The sequence below is a fragment of the Pongo pygmaeus genome, chromosome 16, assembly GCF_028885625.2.
Source record: "Pongo pygmaeus isolate AG05252 chromosome 16, NHGRI_mPonPyg2-v2.0_pri, whole genome shotgun sequence".
Classification (NCBI taxonomy): Eukaryota; Metazoa; Chordata; class Mammalia; order Primates; family Hominidae; genus Pongo; species Pongo pygmaeus.
The window spans coordinates 39,379,285-39,393,997 of record NC_072389.2 but is presented as its reverse complement, the minus strand read 5'-3'; the positions used below and the strand labels follow the sequence as shown (position 1 = coordinate 39,393,997).

Below are 14,713 nucleotides of genomic sequence, written 5' to 3'. Positions count from 1 at the left end.
TTTTCCGGAGTGCCAGGAGAGAGAGACTTCCGGTTATGCAGGAAGGAAATTGACGAACACGTGACGCGGTCGGGCGGACCACTGCAGACGGAGCGGTGGACCGAATTGGGACCGCTGGCTTACGAGCGATCATGTTTCTCCAGTATTACCTCAACGAGCAGGGAGATCGAGTCTATACGCTGAAGGTGAGGAGAGAAAACAGGGTGTAAATAGGCACGGCGAGAAATGTAGATGGGAGGAGTGGGTGAGGTCATACACGGAGTTACCTAGCTGGGTGCGGGGAACCAGAAAGTCCAGAACCGAGGTGGGGAAGAACCGGGAGCACGCGACTAATTTTTTAATTTAAAAAAATTTTTTTGGCGGGGCGCAGTGGCTCACGCCTGTAATCCTAGCACTTTGGGAGGCCGAGGCGGGTGGATTGACTTAGCTCGGGAGTTCGAGACCATTCTGGGCAACACGGTGAAACTCCGTTTTTACTAAAATACAAAAAATTAGCCAGGCATGGCGGTGTGCGCCTGTTAGCCCAGCTACTCGGGAGGCTGAGACAGGAGAATTGCTTAAACCCTGGAGGCGGAGGTTGCAGTGAGCCGGGATAGCGCCATTGCACTCACTTTTCCTTTTTTTTTTTTTTTTTTTTTTAAGACAGGGACTCGCTTTGTTGCCTAGGCTTAGTGCAGTGGCGCGGTCTCGGCTCACTGCAACCTCCGCCTCCTGGGCTCAAACAATCCTCCTGCCTCAGCCTCCCGAGTAGCTGGACTACAGGCCTGCGCCACCACACCCGGCCAATTTTTGGTTTTGGGGTTTTTTGTTTGGTTGGTTGGTTTTGCTTGTTTGTTTGTTGTAGAGACGAGGTTTCGCTATATTGCTTAGGCTGGTCTCAAACTTCTGACCTCAAACCATCCTCCCGCCTCGGCCTCCCAAAGTGCTGGGATTACAGGCGTGAGCCACCGCGCTCGGCCTTTTTAAACTTTATATTTCTCTATTTATTTGTGCAACTTTTTGAGCTGACCATTGCATCTTCTATTTTCATGTTTGCCCTTTTCCGCGCTGGCCCCACCCCATTTCATCACTCCTATACTGACATACATTCTCTGTTCCTGGAGCAGAAATTTGACCCGATGGGACAACAGACCTGCTCAGCCCATCCTGCTCGGTTCTCCCCAGATGACAAATACTCTCGACACCGAATCACCATCAAGAAACGCTTCAAGGTGCTCATGACCCAGCAACCGCGTCCTGTCCTCTGAAGGTCCCTTAAACCGATGTTTCTACCCCTCGGAGACTCCGTAACCAAACTCTTCAGTCTTTGAGCCCTGATGCCTTTTTGCTAGCCATACTCTTTGGCATCCAGTCCCTCGTGGCGATTGATCATGCTTGTGTGAGGCAATCGTAGTGGCATCACACATAAAGGGAACACATTTGACTTTTTTTCTCATTTTAAATTACTACAAGATTATTAAAGATAAAATGATTTGAAAAACTCTTATTTTGTGAGTTGTTGGAGGAAAGGATTGGCAGTATTTTTTTTAAAGGGAGGGAGATGATACAGGAGAGTACCCCAGAGAGTTGCAACAATACCACTTGGAAGAAAAACTTCAGTCCTGCTGTTGCAAGAGTGGTCATGTGCTGTTAATGATAGGAGGGTATTGGGGAAGAAAGATTAAGACTTTCACAGCTGTCAGCATTCACTGAAAAATACCCCTGTTGTCACTTACATAATTTCTTATCCCTTGAAATAACATTTTGATTAAAAATAGAAGAGTACTTGTAAAAGTAATAGGCATATTATAGAGAGAAGTCAGTGAATTGAAAGTCAGAAGACCAGTATTTGCTTTTTGTATAACTTTGAGAAAGTTACTTAACCTGTTTAGTCTGATTTTTCTCCTGATTAACTTAGCTTTGAACTCAAATTGATTTAGTGATGGGCTTTTGTTTTTGAGACAGAGTCTAGATCTGTTGTCCAGGCTGGAGTGCAGGGGTGCAGCCTTGGCTGACTACAACCTCCGTCTCCCAGGTTCAAGCAATTCTCCTGCCTCAGCTTCCCAAGTAACTGGGATTACAGGTGGACGCCACCACGCCTGGCTAATTTTTGTATTTCTTTTAGTAGTGACAGGGTTTCGCCATGTCGGCCAAGCTGGTCTCAGACTCCTCACCTCAAGTGATCCACCCACCTCGGCCTCCCAAAGTGCTGGGATTACAGGCATGAGTCACCACACCTGGCCTGGGTCTTTCTTTCTTTCTTTTTTTTTTGGGGGGGGGGATGGAGTTTTGCTCTTGTACCCCAGGCTGGAGTGCAGTGGTGCAATCTTGGCTCACTGCAACCTCTGCCTCCTGGGTTCAAGCTATTCTCCTGCCTCAGCCTCCCGAGTAGCTAGGACTACAGGTGCACACCATCATACCTGGCTAATTTTTGTATTTTTGGTAGAAACAGGGTTTCACCTTGTTGGTCAGGCTGATCTCAAACTCCTGACCTCAAGTAATCCGCCCGCCTCAGCCTCCCAAAGTGCTGGGATTACAGTCATGAGCCACCTTGGCCGGCCTAGTGCTGCGGATTTTAAAATTGCTTTGTGGAGTCTGTATTTTAATTCTGCAATCTTTATTTTCTATGATATTAAAAATTCTAGATTCCAGAAGCAGATATAACTTAAATTAGCACAGATGTGATTTATGAAGACATGCTCTGGAAATACTTTTTTATTTGAGTCAGGTCTCACTCCTGTGGTCCAGGCAGGAGTGCAGTGATGTGATCACAACTCATTGCAGCCTCTACCTCCCTGTCTCAAGCGGTCCACCCCATTTTTAAATTTTTTATAGAAACGAGGTCTCACTATGTTGCCCAAGCTGGTGTTGCACTTCTGGGCTCAAGATGTTCTCCTGCCTTGGCCTACCAAAGTGTTGGGATTACGGGCGTGAGCCATAGTGCCTGGCCAGACTTTGCTTTTCTTGGATCTTGCTATTTGACCATCCCAGCAGAAAAGTTCAGGATAGTTGTGGGTTGCTGAAAAGAAAAAAAAAAAATCTCTCAACTGGGGTCATAATTAATAGAAGACAGATGATTTTGAAATACTGAAACGTATAGGAATGGTGAAATGAGATACTTGTTTCCTGTCAAGGAATTTAATTTCTTAGCCTGTTCACTTACTTGCAGGGTTCTTAACATTGGATCTGAAGGATTTTAAAGAGTTAACTTGGAGAAATTGTGAAATGGGATACTTGTTTCCTGTCAAGCAATTTTATTTCTTAGCTTGTTCACTTACAGGATTGGATATAACATTGGATCTGAAAGATTTTTAAAAGTTATCTTATCCAATTAAGGGGATAATGATTGGAGACATGTTTCTTAAGCACCAAAGTCAGTAAGTGAATTTTGCTACCAGTTTTTTAATGTTGGCTGCAGTTCTGCCTTTATCTTACAAAAAAGAAAAAAAAAAAAAAAAGAATTAGCATTGCTCCATGCTACCACCTGTGTAGACTTAAAAGCTTTAACCTGGAAATATTCCTAATGAATATAGAGGAGAAAAAGCAAACTGGCATGAATATACCAAGGACTTTTTCCATAAGAGATCCCCTGAGGAATGAGGCTTCATTTTGCACCAGAGGCTGTGTCTCCCTGAGAAAATAAAGAGATCCCTGGGGTATTAACGTCTGAGACATACATTTATAGGGCTTGATTAGGGCTCAGAAACAAGAAAAGTCTTAACAGGGATAGTATATTGGAATTAGGTGGTATATATAAGTAAATGCAGATACACTGGTAGGAAATTGGGTTTCATAAAAATTCTGGATTTCTTTATAAAGGAAAGTCTGAAGTTTGAATGAACGGCAGGCCTGCCTGAGGAAAAAATTGATCCTGCAGAGGATGGATGAAAGCTGTGGGCCTGAATCAAGAAACCCAGACTTTATAGAGTCAAACTTTAGGAGATTTACAGTTTACATTAGGATTTCTCATTTTGTTACCAGGATCTTTTTAACCTTTTTGATCCTTTTAATCCTTGAAAGGATTTGGACTTTGTGTGTCATTTGATAAAAGAGAATTTCCTGGAATATAGTTCCCATTGCTAGGAGTGCTGCTTAAACATAACCACTTGTGAGGAGCCAGGACCCCAGGCAAAACCAGGGGCCAGTTTCCGGGCCCAGGTGATTGTTAAATTTAGAGGTCTTGAACACAGCTATAGGAAATAGCTTTTCAAACAAAACATTAGTGAGTCAAAATTTATCGAACACCTCCATTTATACATTAAATAAACACTAAGAAAAAAATATTCTAGCTACAATAAATGTAGTGGTGAAAACATGGAATGGATTTGAGAAAATACCTCAACGTGTTTTCCAGGTATAAAAAATGTATTATTTAGTGGAACTTTCAGTCTGACTAGAAAGCGGACATAGCATTTATTAAAAAGACAAGAACAACAACAAAAAATTAAAGTAGGACAAGTGTGTTTAAGGTACTTTGTAGTTTTATTTTTATTTATTTCTTTGAGACGGAGTTTTGCTCTTGTCCCCCCAGGCTGGAGTGCAATGGTGCGTTTTCGCCTCACTGCAACCTCCGCCTCCCGAGTTCAAGCGATTCTCCTGCCTCAGTCTAAGGAATAGCTGGGATTACAGGCACACGCCACCACGCCCCGCTAATTTTTGAATTTTTGGTAGAGGCGGGGTTTCGCCATGCTGGCCAGGCTGGTCTGGAACTCCTGACCTCAGGTGATCACGCCCGCCTCAGCCTCCCAAAGTGCTAGGATTACAGTCGTGAACCACCGCGCCAGGCCTACTTTACAGTTTTAATTTTTTTTTTTTTTACATAAAAATGGTTTATTTGTATGTAGACCTCTACATAAAAATTGCAATGAGGGTTATTCCCAGGTATCGGAGCGGTGTTTCTGGTTAAAGAAATCATGAATGATGTTTTCAGAGACACTCATGAAAGAGAAATGGCTCCCCGGGTTCTGAGGGTGAGGAGCAGCGCCCGCCCTCTAAGATGCTTCCAGAGTGAGTGTGCAGCACAGCCGGACCAAGGAAAAGGATTACTCCCCTCTTCACGCGGGTCTGGCAGTGCCCTGGACTACAGCTCCCGTCGTGCCCCTGGCCACTCGTATTCGGCCCCGCCCCGCCTGCCGTGTCCCGCGGCGAGCGCAGGCGCGCTGCACTCTGTCACCGTGGGCTGCGGAGGCTGGGCGGGGCTTTCGGGCGCCCGCGGGACGGTTCCGCCCTCTCACTGCACCCCCGGGCTTCTCTTTGCAAGGTTCACCTCGAATGAGGAACAAGCGGGGAGGGAAGGGAAGGGCTGTGGCGGCACGGGCGCACCCCGTCGGGCCCGGGGCTAGGGGAGGCCAGGTCACGTAACTGCCGCTCTGGCGTCGGGCCGGGGAGGGGGCGCCAGCCCCGGCAGCGCGAACCCTGCGCGCGCCGCGGCTCTGAAACAGTTACCGGCTAGTAAACAACAGCTGCGCGCGCACCCGCATCAGCTGGCGCCGGGATACTGCATCTGCGACCTCCTCCCTCACCCCGCTGCCCAGTCAGGCCAGCCTGCGTGGCCGTCTCCTCCTCTGCCGGGACCCGGAGGAAGAACGACGAGAGGGTGACCTGCGCCGGGGCAGGGGTAGGGGAGAACGCGCCTCCGGCAAAGGGGGTGACTCTCCTCTCACACGCAGGAGAAACCTAGCGAGCGGACCGCGGCTCAGTGGACTAGCTGCGACTTGCCACGACTCTGAGCTGCAGTCCGAGGTGTCTTGATCCGCTAACCTCGTCTCAGACCCCGAGGACCTTTCTGCTAGGAGAAGAGCGGGCGCGCCACCCCCACCGACCTCTCGGAGACAGGAATCCGCTCTGCCCCTGCATCCTCCTCTGCTCACCCTTCCCTCAGTAGTGTGGGTTATTTTTCCCGTTATGCATGTGCACCTTTCCCACCAGACCCAAGTGGATTGTCGACATCAAAAACACCGGGTGGCTTTGCATACACCTCCCCCCAGCCAGACCTGTGGGGTATTCACCTGATACACAACAGGTGGCCGGGTGTACACCTTTTTGCAATCTAATCCACGCTATAGTCGCCTGATAAAGGTTTGCCTGCACGTACTTCGCCCAACTAGAACCGTAAGACACTCACCAGATAAAGGACTACCTCGACAGGAAACGGGGCTGAGGGCAGGGAGGCTTCATCTGCTGCCCTGAGACCATGGCACTGAGCCTTCAGCCCCGGACCAGAGGGGATAGCTAGGTAGCTCTTCATTCTGAAGGAAAGAAGTCACACAAGATTGGCATTGTTTTGTCTTTTTGTTTTTTGTTTTTTTCTCTCAAAAAATATATTCACCTATTGGTGATGCACTTTCTAGGACAGTCGCCTTGAATTCTGAGTAGAAAGATTCTTAGTTGGGGCTTTTTGTGTGGTGTGAATCAAGGTTACTGAAATGTGTTATTTTTCAAGTTATCTTTTGTATTGCAGTCAAAAGTAGCTAGCGTAAGAGGAAGATTTTGCGAGGTTCCCCCCACTTTTTTTGTTCTTAAAAAGAACAAAATGCATCCTCCAGAAACCACCACCAAGATGGCTTCAGTTCGGTTCATGGTGACACCGACAAAGATCGATGACATTCCAGGTTTGTCAGACACCAGTCCGGACCTTAGCTCTCGATCTAGTTCCCGAGTAAGATTTAGCTCCCGGGAAAGTGTGCCTGAAACAAGCCGGAGTGAGCCTATGAGTGAGATGTCTGGGGCCACCACTTCACTGGCAACTGTTGCACTGGATCCACCCAGTGACCGGACTTCTTACCCCCAGGATGTCATCGAGGGTAAGTAGAAACACAGACCGCAGCATACTTTCATTACTGGCTTCTTTATCCAAGATGACCATCTATGGATCTGGAAGATCATAATCATATAATTATGATTATAATAGTCATCAGGAACCAAGGCATCTCTTTGTGAGATGCTTAGGAACTCTTTGGAATAATAGCATAGTGGCTCTTTGCAGTAGTAATTTGGTATGTGGGAAGGTGTATGACAAGAAGGAAAGCAAATGTATATTTTAACTTCCGCATTTTTGTCTTCTTAGAAATGAAATGGGTATTTTGGTTAAAGGTGAATATCAAAGAATGTAATCGTTTTCAGCACACAGAATCCTAAATTTTTTAGTGAATTGGATATGTGTTCTGTAGCCATCATTGGCTATTTCAGTCTGCTTTAAGACCGGTTACATGGAGTAGTTATTGGTCGTATCTTAGTAGCTTTCCTCCAAGACTTCGGATGTGTATTGCAAAATTGAAATCTGTATTTTTGTGGAGACCTTGACACAAGTAGCTGAGCCCACTCAGGGTGATGGTGGGTAGACCTAATGTGCTATTCTGTCAAATGGAAGACTTCTGAAAAGGCTTTTAGGGCCTGATTCCCATGTAATTTATTCTCTCTGAGCTTTAGATGGAAAGTCTGATGATTAGAGTTAGCAGGTAGCACACAAGCCACTCCTGGCTCATGTTGACTGCTACAGACCTTTAGCTTCCTAAACTAGTTTGTGTGTGTCAGCTGGCTTGGTTTTATTTGATGTACTGGGAAGAGGTGATGGAAGAGAGAGAAGAGAGAAAATAGGGAGATCATAACATTTTTTGGACTCTGAAATTTAAAAGTTTGAGACCTGTACTGCTTTATATATTTAGTTTTATGCTGTGTTGTAACTAGTATAATCTTTTAATGATAAAAATTTCCCTTAAACACTCTTAAAATAATATTCCACCCAAGTTTGAAAACCATAGCCTCACCCACTGACTTGTGAAAGCAAGGCTTACTCACCATTTTCCGGTGTCAGGAAATATTGTTCCTTTTAACCTAAAGGGTTCAGGAAACCAGAATGATTTTAGTTCCCTAATTCTGTTTGTGTTTTTAGTATCTGGAGACAAGGTAGATTTGGTAAAGTTACAGTCCTAGAATTCACTCATCCTTGACTAATCATTTTTTCTTTTATGGAGATATAGGTTGGTTCTCAGACTTTACTGTTTTCAACTTTTTGACAAATTTTACAGTATGTCATACACTGGATTAAAATTACAGTATGGAATACAAATTTATCATTTCCTCTTCCTCCAAATTAATTCCAAATTGTGGTTTTAGTTTTTATCCATCATGCTGTATTTAGGTTGTAAAAATTCCAGGTAAAGACTATACCAGTGTTAATTTTTTAATATTGTAATTATCATTAGGTAATTTATAGTTTAGTTTGTTAGACTTGTGACTTACACATTATGGAATTGTATTTTTATTCTTTGGAAAAGTGGACTTATTTCAGTAATGTGTTAGACCAGCAGAACAGGATCCTTGTCCAGTCTGCGGTTCTTACGTTACCGGTAAGCATTCTTTACAGTCTAGAATGGTATCCTTTTACACTATAGGGGTAAAAATGGGACTACAGGGGTAAAAATGGGGACATATCTAAGTGAAATTTATGTTTGTTTACGTGGTTACAGATGTTAAAAGCTTGGTTCTCTATATAACACATTCCTTACTTAATGTTTAAATATTGTCCGGTACCCAGATGAAAGGGAAATTAATAGTCCAGCCATTAGAGAGGACTTTACCCTATTCTCTTGGAACTTTCTACTTTCTCAGTGACCTACCTTTTCTCTTTTTTTTTCTTTCTATATTTAAAAAAATTCTTATGATGACTGTCATCATGTGATAAATTTTCCCCACCATTAGAAGAAACCACTTAGAAACATAATTATTTCACCCTTGCCTTCTCAGTATGTGAAAGCCCTTGTTAGATTTAGATGTAGATCTTCAAAGAGTGCTGTTGTGAAGAAAAGGGCCTAATGTTAATATACATTTCCCTCTAGGCTGGCTTTAATATAGATAACAACTGCATCCTTTCTACAGTTGACTCTCCTTAAGCTCATGGTGCATTTCACAATTAGTTTGCTATTTTAGTATTTACAGTTCTCTGAATTTTTTCACCCTTTGTACATCCTTCTGTGGTTGTGACAGTATGATTCTCCTTTCCCCCATGCCTCCCACGTTTCTTCCTGTAGAGAAACTTCCCACCCGAAGTTTCTTGTCATATGTCTTTTACTCACATTACATCACACAAACAGGAGGTGACACATGAAGTTTTTTTTTTTTATTTTTTGAGATGGAGTTTCACACTTGTTGTCCAGGCTGGGGTGCAAGGGTGCCATCTCCACTCACTGCAACCTCCGTCTCCTGGGTTCCAGTGATTCTTTTGCCTCAGCCTCCCAAGTAGCTGAGATTACAGGCATGCGCCACCACACCTGGCTAATTTTTTGTGTTTAGTAGAGATGGGGTTTCATCATGTTGGTCAACCTGATCTCAAACTCCTGACCTCAGGTGATACACCCACCTTGGCCTCCCAAAGTGCTGGGATTACAGGTGTGAGCCACACAGCGCCCAGCCCTACATGAAGTTTTAAATACTTATTTCAGTATATTTTAATTCTTTCTGCTGTTGGCTTTCTGAGTAGTTTTCTTTCTGCTATCAAAGTAATTTTTCTTTCATTTTGGCAAGGCTCCGTTTGAATTTATAGGACTGTCCAGTTGGTAAAATCTAGAATCTTAGCAGTGTATTAGCTTATGTATGAAGAATGCCTTAAAGATACAAAAGAAACTGTTGAGAGTTGGTGCCTCTGGAAAGTGAGTTACAAAAATAGAGTGGAGCCGGGCACAGTGGCTCACGCCTGTAATCCTAGCACTTTGGGAGGCCGAGGCGGGTGGATTGCCTGAGCTCAGGAGTCCGAGACCAGCCTGGGGAACATGGTGAAACCCTGTCTCTACTAAAAATACAAAAAATTAGCCAGGCGTGACGGCGTGCGCCTGTAATCCCAGCTACTTGGGAGGCCTTGACAGGAGAATCGCTTGAATCCAGGAGGCGGAGGTTGCAGTGAGCTGAGATCGTGCCACTGCATTCCAGCCTGGGTGACAGAGCGAGACTCTGTCTCAAAAAAAAAAAAAAAAAGAAAAAAAAATAGAGTGGAATTTTCTTTTACCAAAACAATTAAGGGCATATACAATTTTTAAATATTTATAGTGTTTCACTTTTATAGTAATTTTTTTGAAAAGCACCACGTTAGAGCTAATGATCTAGAATCTCCTTCTGATCAAACCACATTTTAATAAGTGAGGAGACTTAAAACCCCAATAAATTAGACTAAAAAATAACAAAATAAATGACGAAACTAAGGCTTATAGAGATGGTTATTTGTAGACCACATAGTGGCAAAGCCAAGACTGAAGTTCAGGCCTTCTGACTTTTATCTAGTGCTCTTTCTTGCATCATTTTGCCTCTGCTATGATGAACATTTTTTACATGTGCTTTATAACCATGTGGCTATAAAACATATTTTTATATGTCATTTGCAGTACCTAATACTTTTTTCCTTTTTTTTTTTGAGATGAAGTCTCGCGCTGTTGCCCAGGCTGGAGTACAGTGGCGCTATCTCAGCTCACTGCAACCTCCACCTCCCGGGTCCAAGTGATTCTTCAGCCTCAGCTTCCCAAGTAGCTGGGATTACAGGCATCTGCAACCACACCCGGCTAAATTTTGTGTTTTTAGGAGAGATGGGGTTTCACCATGTTGGCCAGGCTGGTCTCAAACTCCTGACCTCAAATGATCCTCCTGCCTCGGCCTCCTAAAGCTCAGGGATTACAGATGTGAACCATACACCCTGCCTGCAGTCCCTAATACATTTCAATCTTTTATAATTCAACAGATACTCCCTGAGACGCTGGTATGTATGAGGCAGTCTGGTATTAATTGTAGGAAATATACAGGTAACATATAGTTTCTACCTTTGCAGATCTCATGGTATAGTGATGAAAATGACTAGAGCACTTTACTTATTCCTTCACCAAATATGTATTACTCTGAGCAATTATTAAGGATAAGGCACTGGCTGGCTGTTAAAGATGTTGGGTGTTAAAGACAGAGAAAAAGAATCCGTTATCTGTTCTAAGGAAAGTTATGATCTAATAGAGAAAGCAAACACATTTGTATATAAATTATAATGCTGTATAAGTCCAACAATAGAAATATGCAAAAGTACGGCAAAGGAAAATGATCAACTAAGATAAAATAGAGACACTTCAGAGACTGGAGGACTTGATAAGGTAAAGTGTGGCGAAAGGTATAGAAAGATTAAAGACTGTGATCAGACGGTTGAATGTTGTTGGAGTGAGCAATTTCAGAGGTAGAGCATTTCTCATGTAATGTGATCTAGTGTGTAGCCTCGGAGTGGGTTTCTGAAGTGGAGAGTTGAGGTCTAAGTGTAACAACTTTGAGACTGGCTGTTAACCAAGTTTTTGTGAGAGATGTTAGAGACATAAAAGTAATTTAGGTAAGTCCTTTCTTTAAGGAGTCATGTCCTCTCTGAAACCTTTTCTGATTGAACCCCATATCCAGATATAATAAACCAGGCTTTTTTTGTCCCTATATTGCTATAATACCTATATCACTGTATTTTGTTTTTATTTACATATTATCTTTCTCAACTATGCTGTAGGGTTCTTGAGGACAAGGATACAAAATCATTTACACCTAGTGTAATATGTGATATCCCATATAACTTGTACACCATAAATATACATTGAGTTGAAGATCTTGTAGACTTAAAAACAAGAGACAAATTAAAAACATACTCTGATAAAGGCATATTAATGTATGTACTAGAGCAGTGCTACTTCATCTGGCTGCATAATGAAATGATCTAGAGAGCTTTTCAAAAAATGCCTCTAGGCTGGGCACGGTGGCTCAGGCCTGTAATCTCAGCACTTTGGGAGGCCAAGGCAGGCGGATCACTTGAGGCCAGGAGTTCCAGACCAGCCTGGCCAACATGGTGAAACCCCGTCTCTACTAAAAATATGAAAACTTAGCCAGGTGTGGCGGTGCATGCTTATAATCTCAGCTACTCAGGTGGCTGAGGCATGAGAACCTGGGAGGCGGAAGTTGCACTCCAGCCTGGGTGACAGAGCGAGACTCTGTCTCAAATAAATAAATTAAATTAAAAATAAAAAATACCTCTACCCCGACAAACAAAACCCAACAAAAACCAAAATTATCATTTTTAGCCACACACCAAAATAAGTGAATTATATTGTATTGTTAATCATAGGTGACTATTTTTTATTATTATTATTGTTATTATTATTTTTTGAGACAGAGTCTCACTCTGTTGCTCAGGCTGGAGTGCAATGGTGCGGTCTCCACTCATTGCAACCTCAGCCTCCTGGGTTCAAGCGATTCTTCTGCCTCAGCCTCCCCAGTAGCTGGGACTACAGGCACGTGCCACCACACCCAGCTAATTTTTGTATTTTTAGTGGAGACGGGGTTTCACTATGTTGGCCAGGATGGACTATTACCTTTGTCTTAAATATATCTTCTATATTATATAATTATTGAATACTATCCATGTTTTACCTCGGCATTCTAATAGCTAAAATACATTGATTTGGTACCTTCTTAGCTCGTCTGAAAGCATCCTCTTGATAGTTGGTTTTTTTTTTTTTTTGAGACAGGGTCTCATTCTGTCAACCAGGCTGGATACAGTGGTGTGATCACGGCTCACTGCAGCCTCAACTTTCTGAGCTCAAGCAGTCCTCCACCTCAGCCTCTTGAGTAGCTGGGAACACAGGTGCACACCACTATGACCAGCTAATTTTTTTGTAGAGACAAGGTTTTACCATGTTTCCCAGGCTGGTCTCGAACTCCTGCGTTCAAGCAGTTAGCCCACCTCAGCCTACCAAAGTGCTAGGATTACAGGCGTGAGCCACTGTGCCCAGCTGGTTATTCACCTTAACTGTTTTTCCTCTCTTCTCTATACTCCGTAGCCAGATTAAACTTTATAATATATTGCTTTATACCACAAGAAGCAATCAGCCAAATCCAGAATATGGGAAGTTTTATTGAATAACTAGATTCTTCAACAAATAATTGGGATGGGGTGGAGGAGGAGTGATGGGAAGAGAGGGAAAGCTGTTACAGATAAAAAGAGCCATATCAGCCAAATGCAGTGTGTGAACTTGGTTTGGATTCTGATGTGCATCAAACAATTGAAAAAAGATACTTTTGAGACAAGTGGGGGAAATTTGAACATGTACATGGTATTAATATTAAGGAATTGTTAATTTTCTTATAGATGTTTATGACATTGTGGTAACGTGAAGCTGTTATGTATAAAGATATATATTGAAGTATTTACAGGTTAAATGAAATGTACTCCAGCTCCTTCCTCCCCAATCCTCCCCAAAAAAGTTGGGGAGAGATAGACAAAACAGGATTAGCAAATGTTTATAATTTGTTGAAGTAGAGTAGAAGGTACATTTTACTATTTCTTAGCTTTTATCTTTGAAGATGTCTGGGAACTCCTGAGCTCAAGTGATCCTCCCACTTGGGTCTCTCAAAGTGCTAGGATTGCAGGCATGAGCCACCATGCCTGGCCAATTTTTAAAAAGGTTAAATTACAATTAAAGGATTTTCTTTTGAGTGTGTCCTAGAATGCTGTAGATATTTGATTAAATATCAGTGATTGATACAGTGATTACCTCAACTTCTTGTCTTTGATCTTCGGTGGTCTCTTCTGTGTCCTCACTAAGTCTTTCCATCATGAGCCCAAATTCTTTTCTTCTCAGTGGCATGTGTCTAGATTCCAGATTCTCATACCTTTACTGGAATGGAAGGAAATGAAAGAAGGTACTCCTGCAAACCTGGGAACCTTATGAAAGTCATGCTTTCCCATTTTAAAGCTGTTAGAAGAAAGGGAATGTTTCTAATGCTGACATTTAAGGCAACTTATAATGCTGTAAGCTTTTGAATTATGGCTGCTGCTGCTTTTGCCCCTCGTGTCTAACATATACTTCTGGACTACTAAGAACTTTGTGCAAATTCTAAAAAGGCACCCCTTTGTGCCCTGCGCCATCATGACTTCACTGGAGAAGGGCAAGCTGGATTTCAACCCCCTTCCCCTTGCCCTTCTGGCTTAATGCCCTTGTGCACTGTCTACACAGCTGTAGCTGGTGAGCTTGTTGTTTCAGAATAATGAAGTTACAGGAGTTTAAGTTTTTGGTGATGTGTGTTTCTGAGGAGTAGGTATGAAAGTTTGGAGAGCTATAGTGTAGGAATTATGTGAGCATTTCAATTTTGTGAATGTTAAAACAATGTATTCTTTTAATGAAGTTTTATAAGTTTTACAAGTATATGGAAAAACAAGAAGCTATTCCTTGTTAAAACCCTGTAATTAGTGCTTCAGTGTATATATTTTTTTATTTTTTGAGACAGGGTCTAGCTCTGTTACCCAGGCTGGACTTGGGTAGGCAGTGGCTATTCAGAGGCACAATTGTAATACACTGCAGTCTTGAACTCCTGGGCTCAAGCGATCTTCCCACCTCAGCCTCCCGAGTAGCTGGGACTACAGGCATGCACCACCACGCCCAGCTAACTTTTGTATTGGCTTTTGGTAGAGATGGGGTTTTGCCACGTTGCTCAGGTTGGTCTCGAACTCTTGGGCTCAAGCGATCTACCCACCTCGGCCTCCCAAAGTGCTAGGATTACAGGTGTGACCCACCGCACCCGGCCCTGGTATACTTTTAAGAATCTCAACAATTACATTTGAAGGTACAAGCACAAAACTGCAGAACATACAGCATATACACATGCATACAGCACCTTGCCTTAATGGTAGAAGTTCAATACCTGATTAGTAGGAAACACTATCACCATATTTGCTCAG

The 14,713-nt window shown here is 43.0% G+C and overlaps 2 protein-coding genes across 3 annotated transcripts in view; both read left to right on the top strand.

Annotated features, from left to right (window-relative positions):
* Positions 1–24: 24 nt before the first annotated feature.
* On the top strand, positions 25–1,480 carry NOP10 (NOP10 ribonucleoprotein). Its single transcript, XM_054450513.2, has 2 exons — positions 25–185; positions 1,107–1,480. Exons 1-2 carry the CDS (start codon positions 132–134, stop codon positions 1,245–1,247), a joined length of 195 nt encoding a protein of 64 aa, XP_054306488.1. The 5' UTR covers positions 25–131; the 3' UTR covers positions 1,248–1,480.
* A 3,662-nt stretch (positions 1,481–5,142) lies between these two features.
* Positions 5,143–14,713, top strand: part of SLC12A6 (solute carrier family 12 member 6) — a 107,879-nt gene continuing 98,308 nt past the window's right edge. Inside the window, exon 1 of one of the 2 annotated variants that reach the window (XM_054450505.2) lies at positions 5,143–6,782. In XM_054450505.2, coding sequence (XP_054306480.1) covers positions 6,512–6,782 — 271 coding nt within the window. In that variant the 5' untranslated portion in view covers positions 5,143–6,511. The remainder of the gene's footprint in view (positions 6,783–14,713) is intronic. The other variant, XM_054450506.2, reaches the window with a different exon arrangement.

Coding starts and splice junctions, on each gene's coding strand:
- NOP10 (XM_054450513.2), top strand. CDS start 132: ATGTTTCTCCAGTATTACCTCAACGAGCAGGGAGATCGAGTCTATACG. Junction 186..1,106: donor ATCGAGTCTATACGCTGAAG/GTGAGGAGAGAA, acceptor TTCCTGGAGCAG/AAATTTGACCCGATGGGACA.